Source organism: Centropristis striata, chromosome 9, assembly GCF_030273125.1.
Source record: "Centropristis striata isolate RG_2023a ecotype Rhode Island chromosome 9, C.striata_1.0, whole genome shotgun sequence".
Classification (NCBI taxonomy): domain Eukaryota; kingdom Metazoa; phylum Chordata; class Actinopteri; order Perciformes; family Serranidae; genus Centropristis; species Centropristis striata.
Genome location: NC_081525.1, coordinates 34,060 through 52,825, shown reverse-complemented (window position 1 = coordinate 52,825; position 18,766 = coordinate 34,060). Strand labels below are relative to the sequence as shown.

The window sequence follows — 18,766 nt, the reverse complement described above, 5'->3', positions numbered from 1 at the left end:
ACTGTTATACTGTGGATTTCTTCTTATTCCTCTTCCGGACGGAATTTCGTCCCGCTCCTAGTTCTACAACTTGAAGAGTTGCAGGACAAATTATATATCAAAACGTGCGGTCGGTGTGCTATTACTTTTCTCTACAGAATACGAATTTTTCACGACGTAAGTCGCGAAAAACTGCTCAAAATTTTACATTGAAATGAATGGGACGGCCGACAAAAAATGAGCGAAAAAGAACAATAATTGGATAAAAAATAAATTTTAAAACTGCGCTCCAGGCCGCAAATTCCACTCTACAGAGATAATTTATACATAGAAACGTAGGAAAATTAGTCTTCTCACTCACAATCCTCTGGTAAAGCTGTCAGAGTTATAGTTTGGGCGTAGGACGCACAGATGATCCACCAACACCACCAACAGCTTCATTGGCTCCCATATTAAAAACGCAGGAAGATTTCGAAAAAGGGAAGATGGAACAGTTTTTTTAGATCGCTCTAATAAAGCTATTTTTTAAATTTTTCTTTAAAAAAATCATATGTAGACGTTCAGGAAGAACTCGGGACGCTCAAAGTGAAGTCGGATCAATGATTGGTATTATGGTTTTGCCAAAAATGCTTTCTGTTCGAGGCCAGAAATTCCACCTGTCAATGTTCCAGGACATTAGCAGGTGTCAGTTAATTCTGTTGATTGCTTTGATCTGATTGCTTTGATCTTTGATGTGATTACAGTTACAGATACACACACACACACACACATGCGCGAAACACGCACACTCCTCACACATGCGCACACACACACACACACACACACACACATACACACACACATCTCTGATGAATCTCATAGTGTTCATCATTACATTGTGACATCATCAAATCATTACATCATCAAATTATTACATTGTGACATCATCAATCATTCCATCATCAAATCATTACATTGTGACATCATCAAATCATTACATTGTGACATCATCAAATCATGACATCATCAAATCATTACATTGTGACATCATCAAATCATTACATTGTGACATCATCAAATCATTACATTGTGACATCATCAATCATTCCATCATCAAATCATTACATTGTGACATCATCAATCATTCCATCATCAAATCATTACATTGTGACATCATCAATCATTCCATCATCAAATCATTACATTGTGACATCATCAAATCATGACATCATCAAATCATTACATTGTGACATCATCAAATCATTACATTGTGACATCATCAAATCATTACATCATCAAATCATTGCATTGTGACATCATCAAATCATTACATCATCAAATCATTACATCATCAAATCATTACATTGTGATATCATCAAATCATTACATCATCAAATCATTACATCATCATGATGCCAAAGGTGACAGACAATTCCAAAGATCAGAACAACTCTGAGGAGACAACACCTTGTGTTTCTCTTTTTACTTCACAGGTTTGTGCGTTATTATTTGTGTAACTAAAGTTCTCTCTAGGTCGTCCTCAGACGAGCCTTCCATCTTTGCTTCCAGTCATCCCGATTCTCCATACATCTGGCCAGTTCGTCGGTACTTTGTGCTCCTGCATCGTCCTTGAGTACGTCCACATATGTTGGTGTGGGACGTCCCACAGACCGGCGCCCGTGTGTTGGTTCCCACAGCACCAGTTTGCTGGCCGACAGTTCTTGGTGCCTTTGGCAGTGTCCTGCTAGTCTCATTCTCCTGGCTGTTATTTTCTGGCTCAACCTTGGAATGCCCTCATATAGAGTCTTGTTGGTAACATGTGTACCCTTACTGATGTTTAATACTGCACGCAGCACTCTGGTGTAGCACCCGTCTAGGGACTTCTGCAAGGTTGGCTTCAGGGTCCAGCATTCACTGCCATATAGAAGAACAGACTCCACAGTTGCACAGAAGAAGCTAAGTTTGATTTTACGGGGGAGGTTGGAGTTCCATACACCGCTCATGCCATTCAGGGCCCTCCATGCAAGTGCCTTCCTCACTTTCAGGTCTTGCTCTGTTGAATTGACCCATGAGCCCAGGTACTTGAAGTCTTTGACCTAGAGTCTTTAACTAGAGACCTGGAGCATTCAGACTAGAGACCTGGAGCATTCAGACTAGAGACCTGGATCATCCAGACTAGAGACCTGGAGCATTCAGAGACTAGAGACCTGGAGCATCCAGAGGATGGATGCTGACTCACTAGACTCTCAATAAGCAGCAACACAACACAAGATCTGACACACAATCACACAAAATACACAAATCTACTAAATGTGAAAAGTTTCTGAAAGCAGATCACAGCAGGATTTTTCTGGAGTTTGTGGCCATTTCTAACAATCCTGAAATGGTGAACAGTGATTCCAACTGGCACCAAATGTGCAGCTAAAGGAAGCAACCAACAGTTGATCTAAGAGTCACAGCTGAGTGGGAGTGGCACCACGTACTTCCCTTTTACACTCTGAGTGTGAAATGACTGAGTTACACATCAGATATATGAGGAACTTGAGTTGAGCCACAGTGAAAAGGGCCAACAGGAACTCAGTTGGTGTTAAACTCACACTACAGAGATTTTTCATAAATGATGTTTAGTTTGACATGAAAAGAGGAGGGAGGGACAGCAAACACTGAACCAAAGGGCTGCAAACCTTCATCTGGTCTGCTCTCTGGGTTAAAGGTCAAATCTCTCTGTTTTTAAAGAGACAACGCATTAAAAGATGAATGAGAGATGTGCAGTGACGATAAACGAGTCCACACACAACACAAGACTCACTTTTCAGTTAGAATCCATCCATCCGTTATCTGTAACCACATAACACAGAGAGACACTACCATTCACGCTCTCATTGACTCCTACGGGACATTTAGAGTCACCAGGTAAACCTAAGCTGCATGTGTTTGGACTGTGGGAGGAGAGAACCCTCGCTGACACGAGGAGAACATGCAGAACACAACAGAACCAGAACCAAGAAAGAAAACAAGGTGTCAAGGTTTTGGTTTTATAATAATAATAACTTTATTTCTATAGCACCTTTTAATAACACCAGTTTACAAAGTGCTTGGACAGAGAGAGTTAATCACAAGGAGAATGATGTCATAAGGCTAAAAACTATTCTTACATTAAAATAAAAACAATCAGAGACAGAGCAGGAACAACCACAAGACATTCTCACAGACAGAAAATAAAAGGGAGAAGGAGGAAAAGAGTAAAAAGGAGTGGTGAGATAGACGCATTACATAAAATCAAGTCTATAAAAGTGTTTTAAGAAGTGATTCAACAGAAGTTAGTGGCTCTGAGCTGGTTCCAGAGTCTCCAGGGTCTCTGGTGGAGAAAGCCCGCTCCCCTTTGGTTTTTAGTTCAGACTTTGGATGTTCAGAAGGAGCCGAGGATCTGAGGACGCGGGTCGGCTCGTATGGAGTTGTTGGGATCGTACCACAGGTGAATCTTTGGTTCATTTGTGGATTAAATGAAACAACTTTCTGAGTCAACTCACAAAATGGCAGGTCACCGCCATTTTCTCTCAAGAACTTCCCTTCCCAGAATGCTTTGCATTTTACGACACCTTCCAGGTCACCTCATTGGTCAAGGCACCTTGGACACTGCAGGAGGTCCACTGGTCTGCTATAAGGGAGCCAGTCCTCCCTCCCTTCTCTCTCTTTCTCCACCGCTCCCCAGAGCAGCAACACCTCTTCTTCAGGAGATAATCCAGAGGCCTGGATTCACCAGCCCCCCCTCATCTCCTGCAGAGCCCTGCTGTGATGAGGTCTGCTCCTCAGAAAATCTCCTGTCCAGGAGTAATTCTGGTACAACTGCAACTCTGACCTTCTCTGCGTACCAAAGTTGCATTAATGAACACAAAGTTCATTGCAACTGCCAGGGAAAGCTTTACCTCAACAACAAGGACAACCAGCAACTTAATTTGCAAGACAGCAAATTATTGAACTCAACTTCCTTCTTTCCACGCCCGCCACTGGAAAAGGATTCCCCCCCCCTTTTCAACTGGATTCGTGAGTAATGTAACTGGGCTTAGATAAGAAATCAGCGAGGACTTTAGCGGAAAGGATTTGACCTGTAATTAATGATTTGGTTTATATGTGTCTTATAAGTATATTTATGTGATATTTGTGTTACAATCAAAGTTGTACGTTAATCTTGCTTTATACAGACAGTCAGCCTTATATGCAACTAACTATACTAACCTTTGATTTGCTCATACAGTGATTTACAGTAATATACTTTAAATTAACTGTAACTAAACACAGTTTTGCAGCTCTCACTCGGCCAAAAGGCCTAGTCACCCCTCACAGCTTGAGTTTACCATCCTTTGTGTGAAGACACACACACACACACACACACACACACACACACACACACACACACACACACGTTTCCTCTCTTTTGTAATGTAGCTCTCTATACTTTATAGATGTGTGCTTTTATTTGCTTTACTTGTTGTACATTATGAACGATATGCTGGCCTCTGCTGTGACAAGAATTCACGATTCCTTCAACCACTACTAAATATTAATAAGGTCATTTTATTAAAATTATATTCATAATTAATAATCAGTGTTTAAAATTGATAGTTTAGTAACTTTATGAGACTGATTTAGGTGAATTGGCTATATTTTTCTGTTTTACAGATGGTGCCCCTTTTTACGAGCTGACTTAGAGCAAATCAAGTCATATCATTTCTTATAATTAATAATTATTTATGATAATTATTAATAATTCTTATAGCCATCTAACCACACTTTTGAACCATGAGATCCACACAAGGTTGCTCAGGTTAATCCCTACATATCTGATATCCTTATGGGAGGGATAGACTTTATGATAACGCCCTTTTATTAATATATTTGACGCCCTGTGCAAGTTATCATTTATTCATAAAAGAGCCATCCTTAATTCCCAACATTTTTGGTGACCCGTGATGGAGGCAATTGGTATCTGGAACCAGATGCCCCAACATAGTTGACGCCCGTCGCGAGGCCCAACAGAGTTAATCATTCTGTTAAATATCTAGCAGACAGACCTAAAAGAGCTTTAAAAGTGATCAGTAAAATCTTTCTGTCCCTGTTTGCCCCTGAGCTGCTCTCTCTCAGCTCCTGCTGGTTCCCGTCTTGTTCTGTAACTCCTCCTCTTTCCCAGTATACTTCTCCTCTGCATAGAGGATATAGAAGATCTCTATCTATTCAGAACCTTGATCACAGGTCTTCTTCTGATTGGATCAGGCTTTGCTCTGGTTTATGGAGATACACAGTAAACGGTGACAGCTGTCCAAAGCTCCATGAGGCTGCTGAGATGATTGATACGATGGACAGAGCTGTCAGAACTCAGACTGTGGTCACAAAACACACTGTGGATGGAATCAAGGAGCGACTGACGGCCCTGGAGAAGAGACTGGATCGATCCAGAGACCAGTATGGATATTATCAACAAGATGAGTAACAGAAAATGGCTGCCACTTTCACCTACAGCCCAAATTCTAATCTTATCTGGCCTCAAACAGCCCTGACTCAAGGTCTTTTGGAAGAATTCCCCTGTTGAGCGCTGCAGTGAGATTTTTGGTGTGTTTTCTCCTGCCCTGTGTCTGCTGCTCCCCTGCCTGGCTACCTGAGATCAGCGTTTGTGATTCTGAAATAAACTATTTAACTGACTGCCAGACTTCTGTTCTACTTCTGGGTCCGCTCGATAAAACACAAGGCCTGTTATTCCTGACTTTGGTAACTAAATGATACTGTAGCTTGACTGCCTTCATTACTTCACACTGTAAACTTCAGAGTTGCTCCAGACAGAGATGACACAAGACACACTATTTCGACAAAAAAGTTCTTCCTGTTTGTACAGCCTCGTCACCTCACCGATATAAGGTTCAGTTCCACAATTAAACCGTCACTGTGCACGTTGACTCGTCATGATGAAGCTGATTCTGTCTCTGACTCTCATCGGGATGCTCTGCAGCACAGGTAATACAAAATGATTTAAGATGTTAGACGATAACCAGAATGTCCTTTATTTAACATGAACATGAGTCAGGATGCAGGTGAGGTCAGTTAAAGTGTGAAGAAGGAACATTTCAATGGACTGAGAGTAAATCTGCAGCAGATGAAATTAATGAGTCTCCTTTTAAAGGCAGTGTTTCGTCAGGATGAAACAGTTTATCTGGGCTTTACGGTGGAATCGTTGTGCTGCTCACCGTCATCATTTCACTGATAAATGTTTTCCTCGGAGCAGCTGCAGCTCTTCAGTGTCGTGATGATGCAACCGGTGGACTCAAAACCTGTGCAGACGGAGAACTGTGTGCAACAATTGCCGTACAAGGTAGTGTTTCCTCATCACTCTGTTTCTGACTCAGTGTGTTTGGTCTGTGTGTCCTTTGTGTCCACATGACGTAAAAAACTGGATGTCACAGAATTTCCTTCAACTGAATACAAACAAAACAGAGATCCTTGTTATTAGCGGTTTCCTAATTGATAATATTACTCCTGTCACAAAGAATCTTGGAGTCTGGTTTGATGATAAGTTGTGTTTTGAACAACACACCACAAAGCTTGTGCAATCCTGTTTTTATCACCTTCGAAATATTTCTAAAACACGATCTGTGCTAACTTTTGAAGACACAGAGACCATTTTACAGGCTTTTATCTCATCACACTTGATTACTGCAACAGCCTTTTTCACCTGCCTGAACCAGAAATCCAGTCATAGACTCCAGATTGTCCAGAATTCAGCTGCCAGACTTTTAACCAGAACCAAGAAACATGATCACATCACTCCTGTTTCAGCATCCTAACACTGGCTCCCAGTATGCTTTAGAATTGATTTTAAGATCTTACTGATTACTTTTAAGGCCCTTCATGGCCTCACTCCCTGCTACATCTCTGACCTCTTAACACCTACACACCAGTCTGTCCTCTGAGACCCTCGGGCAGGGGTCTCCTGACTGTCCTAGGGCCTCGGCTGAAAACTAAGGGGGACAGAGCGTTGGCAGTCAGGGCCCCGAGGCTCTGGAGCAACCTGCCCGAGGAAATCAGGTCGGCTGGGTCAGTGATCTCTTTTAAATCTCTTCTTAAAACAAACTTTTATCAGAGAGCCTTTCCTGATTTTACCTGAACTTTACCTTCCCTGGATCTGTCTTTTAATTGCACAGAACTATGTCATTCTCTAACATTATCATCTGTTGTTTCATGTCTGTTTTTAACTTGTCTTTGTAAAGCACTTTATAACATGCGTAGTGTAAAGTGCTCTATGAATAAAATTATTATTATTTATTAATATTATTTTACTTAACATTTTACAATAGTCTCTGTTCCAGGCAACTTTCAGACAAGGTTTTGTGCGCCGTCTTCACTCTGCAACCCAAACAACCAGACATATTCCTTCAACTTTGGCTCTTCTAACGGGACTGCATCTGTTTACTGCTGCAGCACAAACAGCTGCAACAGTCAGGATGTGCCCTGTGAGTGACGTGAGAACAACCTGTGGTCATGTTCAAGGAAGGAAGTGACTTCCTGTCAACAATGTGAACATGGGGATGATGTCTCTTGTTCTGTTTCAGACCCTGTTCCTCCAGTGAACAAAGAGCTGAAGTGCTACGTCTGTAACAACTGCAATGAGACGGTCCAGTGTCAGGGGTTCGAGGACCGCTGCCTCAGTGGGACCGGTGAGTCCTCTAGCTGCAGAACGCATTCAGCTTTTCTTTCTCTGTTGAATGTGGGCCGGTTTAACGGTGGTTTTGTGACCCACAGCGGCGAATGGAAACACCATCCACAAAGTCTCTGGCTGCGTCTCCAGGAACCTGTGTAAAGTCTCTGCGCTGCCTTTCCCGCCGTCCAACCTGAACTTCACCCAAACACCAAAATGCTGTGACACCAGTCTGTGTAATTCAGCCGGCATGTTCACGCTGAGCGCTGTTCCTCTTTTGATCGGACTCATTCTGCTTGTTGCCTTTTAGAACAAAGATCAGTATGGAGGTAGATTAGTGCCAAAATGTTCAAACAACACTTCTTCAAATTCAAACGAAAAAATATTAATCAGAATATCAAATACAAAATTTAAACAAACAAAAAATAAAGTCAAAGACAAAATTCAAATCTTGAAATCAATTATTTGTGCAACTGCTTGTTTGTTTGCTGCTGCATTCTGTCTTTAATTATAAAGTAATGTATAATAATATATAATACAATATAGTTATAACAGTTATTCAAAGACAGATTTCTTTTGCAGTTACACAAATAATTTCATTTCAAGTTTTGAATTTTGTCTTTGACTTCATTTTTTGTAATTTAAATTTTGTATTTGATATTTTGATTAATATTTTTGTGTGTTGTTTGAACATTTTGGCACAAATCTCACTCCATAGAGCAGGGCCTTTGATTTGATTCAAACAGGAGGAGTTAGCTGATCTAATTAGTGTTGTTTATGATATATAAAATATATATACATTCTGCAGCTCAAACAGTCTTTGTGCAGAAGGACACAGATAAAATGACAGAAATCAGAAAAAAGTTGAATTTCTCTGATCAATTATTATTTTTAAATTTGATTCAAATGAGTTTTATACATAAACACTTTTCCAAGTGACCACAAGTGTCAGGAAAAAACAGTTTTCTCCACATATTGAAGTATTGTCATGATGCAACCTTATAGATTCAATTTTGTTTTAATTAGACACATTTTTGTACTTTTTTTGTTGGAAAACATCCAACTATAAATACAAATACAAACAAATAAAAAATAAATACACAAAAGTCTTGCTTTGTGTTTGCATGTAGTCCAATATTCATTCTGCTTTGAGCTCTGGCTTTGGTCTCTATCAACCACTGAGAAAAATGTCATTAAAATGCTTTACTATGAATCAATGTAATAAAAATGATCCGGTTTGGGTAATCTCATCTAACATAGTGTAACCCCTATAAAAATACAGTCGGGTTTACTAAATGTATTTGTGTTGGTTTAATGTCAAACAGTTATTTTTTTGGTGTAAATTCATGAAGAGTATGGTTGTAGTTGCGGCCACAAGGTGGCGCTTCATGTGTTCAATGAAGGAAATCTAGTCATGGCATTGCATGCTGGGAAAAAGTCAAGCTAGAATGGTCCGATACTGATGCTACTACGAAATATTACAGAGCAAGGTTTTTGATGCTATCTGAAGAAGAGTACAGTTTTATTTCAGACCTCGTGTCCTGTAGTTAACTGTGTGATTACTGGTCAAAATCCTAATGCAGGCTTCTGTGTGACTACATCAGAGTAGGTCACATACATGTAAATCCAGAGAGCAGTACATGTCTGAGAGGGAGTGTGGAGAGGAGCAGAGACTGACGAAAAGAGACAGAAGAAGAGTGTCATGAATCATAAAAAGCTTTATTAGGATAGTTTGAACAGAGCACATTTTACTATATGAACCAGATTACAGCAACATATTTATGTGACACAGAAGAAAGATGGGTTAATCATTTTTATACAGAACCTTTTGAAAACTTATTATAATCTAAAAATAGTAAACTACAATCACATCTCCATGCTGCTGTTTTAGAGGAAGGTACAGAACAACGATAAGAGATGAAAACACATTCTACACATTATTCAACACATTCAATACCCAAGTTATCTCTTTTAAGGATGGTTGCTATGAACTCTTTCTCCATGAAGGTTTTTAGGTTTTTTAGTTTTAGTTGAGACTGTTTTAGAAAGGAGGTGGTTCAGCTGCTGTTGACTTGCATATCAATAAACTGAAAGGTGATTCTATTATTCTGTTCAAATATGTAGAAAAAAATATTTGAACAGTCGTAGCCACAATGCAGAGAATGTACGTGACAGTCTTCTTCTGGGTATTGACACATTTTAAAAATCTATTCTGGGCATTGTGGCTTTGAGTGTGTGACTAGTTCTTCTCATTTGCACTCTAACTGTGGTCAGCGTCTCTCTGATATTTGTTTACGCACCTCTCATCTGTTTTTGTCCACCATATTTATATCAATAAGGGTAGGCTCAGTAACAGAAACACCTCCAATATGGGCGTCCCGGTGGCTCACACCGGTAGAGCGCATGCCATGTGCTGCGGCGGAGCCGGGTTCGAATCCGGCCTGAGCTCCCTTTGCCGCATGTCTTCCCCTCTATCACCCCCTTTCACTCTGTAACTATAAATAAAGCAACAAAAATGCCAAAAAAAAAAGAAACACCTCCAATACAATGAAAAAGGTAGATTAAAGAGCAAAAGCATTCTGTTTTATTCACATTTCAGAGAATGCCCTAACCTTTTCTGCATCTGGGTGGTTTTAGACGGCTTTTGTGTTTGCATCTGACTGTGTAATGGCTTCCTTACATGGAGGAGTGCAAGAGTAAAAAGAGAAATGGGGACAGTTTGTGGTTTGTCTTCTGCAGCCGCTGGAGCTAAAACCTCACACACTAGGTACCTTTAGCAGTGCTGTCTTTTTTGTGTTTTGTTGGTTAAACACTTCAGCTCGGTTACACTCTTGGTTCTAATAGACGACAAGGGCAACGAGACCAAGCAGCACAGGAACAACACTCAGTGTGACCGTCACACTGCCGAGTTACAGAAGCTGGATGCACAACATTCGATTGCAATGGTGATGTCAGGCTCATCGGTGATGTCGGGCCTAACACCAGACAAAGCTCTATCAATCGCCATCAGGTTGCGAACATAACACAAGTTTGCAGACATACAGCCATGGTTCACAAAGGTGTTGTCACGTGACTCTGTCGATGACAAAACCACTGTTTTACTAGGAGAACCATTTTTTTAATTAAAAACAAACACTTGAGGCAGTGTGTGATCAACATGGATCAGGAGGACTCACCATGAAAGCAGCGGTCCTCTGCTCCCACACACTGAACTGTCTGATTACAGACGGTATCAGAGCAGGTGAAACACTGCAGGCTGTTTTCTGTCACATCAGGATCTGAAACAGAACAGGAGACATGCATGAGATGGTTCACACCCCAGTTATTTCAGCTAAACTCCAAACATACTTACAGGATACAGTTTGACTGTTGCAGCCGTCTGTGTTGCAGCAGTGAACAGCATTAGCTTCCCTCTCCCCACTAGAACTCAATGAAAATGTGTGACTGGGAACCCTGCAGACAGCGGGCGCCACACAGGTCTGGTTGATGCTCTGGCTCTCCTCATTACCTAATACTGAACACAATGTACTTCATGTAAAGAGGACACATGGACTAAATGGGACGAAATTAAAGTAAATCACTTCTGGAAACAGATTAATCTTCATAATATTTTATGCATTTTTACCTTCAGTGTGAGCAATTGCTGCACACAACTGATCATCGGAGGCACACGGTTGGAGGCCTGAACTGGTCTGACACTTAAGACCTGCAGCTGCGATAAATAAATAAAGAAAGAATAAATGAACTGAGACAAACATTTGAAATGGCTCTGCTGTCACTAAACCAAACCCTACTACAGATACTTAATGTTCCTCTCCTGATTTGTCCCTAAAATATTTTTTTTTATTGAATTAAGCATTTAATTCTAGTCAGCATTACATTTATATTATCTGCATAAACGCTGATGTAAGAGTGAGTAGAGTTACCTGTGCTGGAGAGCATCAAGAAGAGAGTGAGAGACACGATCAGCTTCATCCTGACGGCTGGAGGGGTTTATACTGAAACTGTCTTTAAAACAAGAAGAAGAAGAAAAACATAAAATCACTGCTAGAACAGCAAAATACAGAATGTTTCATCCTACGTCGTGAAAACTGTCGAGGTTTGTGACATTTATCTCTCTTTAAGTTTCTCCAAAAGCAACTTTGTCTCCTGCAAGTTAAGTTTTAAAGCAGGAAATTATGTTCCATATTTTCTGTGCAGACAAATTAAATCACTGCCCAGATTACGTTCAGATCATAAGTGTAATATTTTGGAGACAAGATATTTTAAACGGATCCTCTATGATCCCATACAGGCTGATTTTTTTAATTATTAGATTAAATCAGAAGTGAACAGAAGTGAGAGTTTAGTTTCAGATTGGACATATGAACTCTTCCACTGTTTATGTGTTGGGGAGAAAGATTTATTTTATTATCCTCTCAGCTAAAATGTTGATGATTGATTAAAAAGTTTAGTTTGAGTATATAATCAAATAAAATAATAACTCAACAATCATACAATTGACCGTTTGCAGAAGCTCCGCCCCCTTAGTTGCTGTTGCTATGTCCATCAAGCTTCCAGGACCGTCAGCAGCCGTGGAGCGGACCGGCGCTGTTGGAGTAATACCTCCAAGAGGGAGGCTGCCCATTCACAAAATGCTACAAAGATTAAAATAAAATAAGTTGGTAAAAGCCTGTAAGCTAACTTTTTTAGCTTATAGCTCTGGTGCTACAGAGGTTGATAGTTGCTCTATCATTGATATGTAACTATAGTTACAAACACGTCATCTGTAGGCTACACTCTAGAAAACATGTAAAATAAGATGTCACTGGAGCCGAGATGGTAAATCATCCACAGCACAGACTGATGTAGCATGTGCTATAGGCTACATCTGTATTTTACTGTACTGTGACTTATTGTGAAGGTCTGAATAAATACTGAACCAGACCGAGTGGGTTGATAATGGTGATATTTATTATTACCCAGAAACAATCAGCGACTGCCATTGTTTTATAGCGAGGAGATGAAAATGATTGATCTAATAAATCGATAGTCCTAGGCTAATTCACCAGCGTTAGCATCCTTTTGCTGACTTCGATAAACCTGAGGCTAATGTACATGGTCAAAACTATATATGGTTTGAAAGATAAGAAGTTATACTCTAGTTTCACACCATTCCATTAATTGGAAATATAGCATGACCATTTGTATTAGTAGTTCATGTGAAATGTTGATAATGTTAGCCAAAAGATGGCTGAAGTGAAATAATTTTACAGACGGTGTCATCAACATCAGTTTGTTTCACTAGTTCTGCACTAGTAGTGGTAAGAATACTATTTGACAGGAACCAAAAACTGTTAAATCCGGTTTGGGTTATCTCCTCTAACATAGCTAGACAATCGGTAGTTAGCTCATGTTAGCTAGCTAGCAGCTTACCTTGGAGCAGACATGTGTGTCCTTTGATCTTTCAGATATTAAGTTGGGAGAGGATTCTCCCACACTGTTTAATCTACAGCCAGCAATCCTGCTCTTGCTTTTTGAATTTTGGAAAAGGGGAAAAAACAACTACTTCTGCTGAACTCTGATGGTACCTGGTGTCAGATTTACAAATCCCGTATGCACACCGTTTCATCCTGTTGCTCAGAGCTCAAAGTTTGTCCGACCTTCTTCTCTTAGTAACGGTTGCTAAGGTATGATTAGACGAGGAGCGTTCGGGGGAGGAGTTTTGCAAACGGTCAATTATGAATGATCGCCAACTGCGCGGTGCCTCGCACGGGGCACCAATGTGTTTTAGATAGGTAGATAGATAGATAGATAGATAGATAGATAGATAGATAGATGGATAGATAGATAGATAGATAGATAGATAGATAGATAGATAGATAGATAGATAGATGTGTGCTGGTGTCTGATCTGGGGGTCCCTGGTCTCCAGGGGCCCCTGTCTGTGTTCTGTGCCAGAGCTCGCTGGGGCCCGGTGAGGGTCGTCCTCCTGCAGAGCGGAGAGGGAGGTCTGGGCCTCACGCTGAGGGGGGACAGCCCAGTCCTGGTGGCCGGAGTGGTACCTGGAGGCTGTGCAGCGGTCAGAACACACACACACACACACACACACACACACACACACACACACATTCTTGCACTTCTATCTTTGCGGGGGCCCTCATTGGAATAGTGGATTTTTCATTAGTTTTAGTTTTAATTGGGTTGTAAATATTTGTTTTCAAATTCACTTAGTTTTAATGAGTTTTTAGTGAGTGTTTTTAGTGAGTTTATAGTCTGTTGATACTTGTGGTAGTATAGTTTGTCAAAAAGTAGCGAAAAAACACCATATTATGGGATGGCCAAAAATGACCCCTTCAAAAAAAAGTCATACTATAGCATGTTGATTTTTGTCAGGAATGGTTCATTTTTAAAATACTTCAAAATGCTTAAAATTGGTCAATTATAGTCTGTTGATACATATTAGAGCATAATATAACCAGAAAAGACAGAAAAACACCATATTATGGGATGTCCAAAAATGATGCCATCTAAAAAAAAGTCATACTATAGAATGTCGATTTTTGTTTCTTCCCTCATTGAAATTGTGGATTTTTCATTAGTTTTTTTGTTTTAATTGGGTTGTGAATTTTTGTTTTCATATTCAGTTAGTTTTAATGAGTTTTTAGAGTGAGTTTGCTAGATTTAATTAGTTTTTATTAGTTGTAGTTTTTTGTAATGGGGTATTTGTTGGGTGGGAGATTAAAAGAGGTCACAGTAAATTTTGCCTTTATTTCCTTTGTCTGATCCATCTTCATTATGTATGAAAAAAGACGACATTTTCACTATAATTGTAGTTAGTTTTACTTAGTTTTGTAATCACACAATACAGTTTCAGTTAGTTATATATATTTTTTTAACTCTCATTTTTATTTCAGTTCACAAAAATGTTTTTTCAATTCTAGTTTTCATTATTTCGTTTCGTTTTTTGTTAATTATAATAACTTTCTCTGATCCTTCATGACATAAAAACTGGTGGAGCAAAGAGGCCAACGCTGCTCCTGGATATAAAATGACCCAAAAAAAAGACGTAAAATGACCAAAAAAGACGTAAAATGACCCAAAAAAAAAGAAGTAAAATGTCGAAAAAACCCCACAAAAGACAAAAAAGAGACGTAAAAACACTAAACTATGATAACCTTGCTCCCGAGCCCCTTAAACTAACATGAACCTGATATAACCTTTGACCCTAAAACAAAGTCTGAAATCTCAAAAAAGCTTTTAAAGAAGTGAAATGTCCTCACTCTGTCGGTTGAAAACGTGTTCTGGTCCTCACTATGTAGGAAGTACTGGTACTGTGTGTAGCAGGGTCTCTGGGGATCTCGTGGTCTGAGGTTTCTGTTTGGTGCCAGCAGGAACCTCAGTGATCTTTGTTGGTTCAGACATGAAATCCAGCTGAAAACCTGTTTAAAGTGAAGTTAATGAAATCTGCTGCTGGCTGTTTAATCATTAGTTTTAACTTTCAATCTGGAAACATTGAGCCTCTTGTTGAATCCACTTCATTACAGTTTGTGTCATTCTTGTTTCTGACCACAAGAGGGCGTCACACAGACACCAGACACATCAAACACATACAGGATCATCTCAATACATCAATAGGATGAAAAGTCCATTTCAGTGGTTCAACTCAACCAAGTATTGAGTCATATAGACGACAGACTGTTCAGAGGAAACATTTACATATTAAACACTTTTTAAAATTGGTCTTTAGGAATATTAATTTTTTGAGGCAGTGAATTTTATGTCTTCATTAAATGTAAGCCATGATCATTATAATTAGAAGAAATTAAATAAATGAAGACATGAAATGTTTCATTCTGTGTGTAATGGATCTATAGAATGTGTTATTGAATTACTGACATAAATACACTTTTCTATCATATTCTCATTTATTGAGATGAACCTGTATATGCTGGAAACCTTTGATCCTGATGTGAAACAACTATACCAAAAAAGTTGGGACACTGTCTAAAACATAAATACAATTTAATTCCATTATTCTCTGATCCTTCGTTGCATAAAAACTGGTGGAGCAAAGAGACCAATGCTGCTCCTGGACGTAAAATGACCAAAAAAAAACGTGAAATGACCAAAAAAGACGTAAAATTACCAAAAAAGACGGAAAATGACAACAAAAAGAGACGTCACAATCAGTATGTGCAGAGTGTTTACAGTGTGACATCAGAGCATCAGATCACTAGATGAACACCTGTCCAGGTGAGTGTACCTGATGGTGGGCGTGTCAGTGTGTCCAGGAGGCGGGGCTTAGGGAGGGGGACTACATCGTGGCGGTGGACGGTCTGGACTGTAAGTGGTCCAAACACGGAGAGGTGGTCGACCTGCTGAGGAGAGACGGAGGGGCGGAGCTTAGCGTGGTCACTCTGCACTCACACGACACACAGGTCAGTACGGGGTGTGTGTGTGTGTGTGTGTCTGTGTGTGTGTGTGTGTGTGTGTGTGTGTAGTCACCAACACTACCTGTGTGTGTGTCCTCAGGTGGAGAGGCGGAGCCTCATGGTTTCCCACGGCGACAAGGAGAACACACGGCAGCGTCTGGTGGGCGGAGCTAAAGGCCAGAGCTCCGCCTCCCTGCTGAACTGGAACAGGAAGAAGAAAAGGGAAGGAGGCGGAGCCACCAAGAGACGAGGGGGGGCCACCTTCAGTCTGTCCTTTGGGACCATCAGAGACCCTGAGGACATGTACTGATCCAGGACCAGGACTGATCCAGGACCAGGACATGTACTGATCCAGGACCAGGACCAGGACTGATCCAGGGCTGAGGAGGACCATGTACTGACCCGGGACAGGACTCAGGGACCCAGCAGTGACTGGTGGTCCTGACTGACGGCTGCAGCAGGAACCTGATCAGGGATCAGACGGTCCGATCAGGATCATCCAGAGAAACCTGCTGCCGTCCTGATCAGTCCTGATCAGTCCTGGATCTGGATCAGTCCTGATCAGTCCTGATCAGTCCTGGACTCTAACAAGAGACTCTGAAGACCTGCTGCAGACTGAAGAAACCAGCTCAGAGTCCCGTCTTGTGGTCCAGTTTTAACCCGTTGAAGGAGGAAATCATTTCCACATTTCTACCATTAAACCTGTTGGGGCTGTTGTGTTATTCTACCATTAAAGGTGGAAAGAGGATACGTGGTTTTGTAGTATTTGTAGTTTTTTCCACCTATTTTTAGCACCTATGTTTATATGTCTGGTGCAACTAAATTTGTTTGGACGAATATAATGATAACAACAAAAATATCTGATAAGAGTTTAATTTAAGAGCTGATATCTAGACATTTAACATGGTTTTATTGATAATAACCAACATCATTATTAAATCATTATCAAGATTATCATTATTTTTGGTCATTTTGTGTCTTTTCCGATCATTTTACGTCTATTTTTGGTCAATTTGTTTCTAGTTTGATAATTTTGTGTCATTTTTTAGTCATTTTTACATATATTTTTGGTCCTTTTGTCTTTTTTGGTCATTTTGTATCATTTTTACATCTATTTTTGGTCCATTTGTTTTCTTTTTTGGTCATTTTTATGTCTTTTAAGTCAATTTGTGTCTTTATTGGTAATTTTTATGTCTATTTTTGGTAATTTTGTATCGTTTTTAGTCATTTTTGCATCTATTTTTGATCATTTTGTGTCTTTTTTTAGTATTTTTTACATCTACAGTCATGGAAACATTCTTGATAATAACCATAATCACGATCAATAAAACCATGTTAAATGTCTAGATATCAGCTCTTAAATTAAACTCTTATCAGATATTGTTGTTGTTATCATTATATTTGTCCAAACAAATGAACCTTTAGTTGAACCAGACATTAAAATGAACCAGAAACTGAAGAAAACAAGGAGGTCTGATCATTATTTTTCCATGATGTTTCCTGATGATTCTCTGTGTATCAGCTGTAAATATTTAGTAGATATGAAGGAAAACAAAGTAAAATCTTCTGAAAACATTCATGTAAACAGAAGAGTTCCACATTTCATGTGTTTAATCATGTGTTGATACTTTAATAACAATCAGCAGATATTAATGTTAGTGTTGTTGTTTAGATGATTGAATCACTGATGTTTTCTAGTGTTGGTGTTTTAATGAACTGTGAATATTGAATGTTAATAATGTAGCTGTGACTTTTCAGTTTTTGTGTATTTGAAATGTGACATGTTGTTTATTTTGTCCTCGTGGGTCCAGCCAGTGTCCCGTCCTGTTTATATTTTATCTCATTTTATCGTTTTACAGGTTTTTCTTTTGTTTGCCATTAAAAGCTGAATTACTTTTATTACAAATATTAACCATGAAATAAAAGTTGAAATCTGTAAAGTGATAAATTGGGACATTATATAAATATTCAGTGTTATTGAATTGCGTAATGTTCTTAAATGTTAAACAGTGAATTCTATATAAAAATAAAAATAAATACACATCATACTGCTGAATGTAAAATTAGTGAAACTTTGTTTTTTTTTACAGTAAAACTTCATATTTAATGTAAAAATCATTACATCATCAAATCTACATCATGACATCATCAAATCATTACATTGTGACATCATCAAATCATGACATCAACAAATCATTTCATCTTCAAATCATGACATCATCAAATCATTACATCATCAAATCATTACATTGTGACATCAATCATTATGACATCATCAAATAATTACATTGTGACATCATCAAATAATGAAATCATTACTTTGTGACATCATGAAATCATGACATCAAATCATTACATTGTGACATCATCAAATCATGACATCATCAAATCATTACATTGTGACATCATCAAATCATTACATTGTGACATCATCAAATCATTACATCATCATGATGCCAAAGGTGACTGACAATTCCAAAGATCAGAACAACTCTGAGGAGACAACACGCTGCGTTTCTCTTTTTAGTTTGCAGGTTTGTGCGTTATTATTTGTGTAACTAAAGTTCAATGTCTTGTTATTCCCTGTTATGTTCCACTTTTGATATCAGAGCACACTTGGGAGGTCAGATTCCTATTCTGATGTTATCGTATCAACCAGAGCATCTGCTTCAGATATGCTATGCTGACTTGTCTAATGAGTTTTTCCTTTC

General features: G+C 39.3%; 1 protein-coding gene across 2 annotated transcripts; it reads left to right on the top strand.

The window, feature by feature from the left end:
• The first annotated feature begins 5,894 nt into the window (after nt 1-5,894).
• On the top strand, nt 5,895-8,095 carry LOC131978328 (phospholipase A2 inhibitor gamma subunit B-like). Of its 2 annotated transcripts, none has more exons than XM_059341947.1 (5): nt 5,895-5,964; nt 6,233-6,319; nt 7,302-7,457; nt 7,557-7,661; nt 7,747-8,095. In XM_059341947.1, exons 1-5 carry the CDS (start codon nt 5,913-5,915, stop codon nt 7,950-7,952), a joined length of 606 nt encoding a protein of 201 aa, XP_059197930.1. In that variant the 5' UTR covers nt 5,895-5,912; the 3' UTR covers nt 7,953-8,095. The 2 variants fall into 2 exon arrangements, with proteins under 2 accessions (XP_059197930.1, XP_059197931.1); XM_059341948.1 differs by having other exon boundaries at nt 7,314-7,457; nt 7,747-8,094.
• The last annotated feature ends 10,671 nt before the right edge of the window (nt 8,096-18,766 follow it).

Bases quoted from the DNA above. Each gene is read 5' to 3' on its own strand.
- LOC131978328 (XM_059341947.1), top strand. From the start codon at position 5,913: ATGATGAAGCTGATTCTGTCTCTGACTCTCATCGGGATGCTCTGCAGC. The intron at 7,458-7,556 runs GTGAGTGACGTG...GTTCTGTTTCAG, and splicing joins CAACAGTCAGGATGTGCCCT to ACCCTGTTCCTCCAGTGAAC. The intron at 7,662-7,746 runs GTGAGTCCTCTA...TGTGACCCACAG, and splicing joins CCGCTGCCTCAGTGGGACCG to CGGCGAATGGAAACACCATC.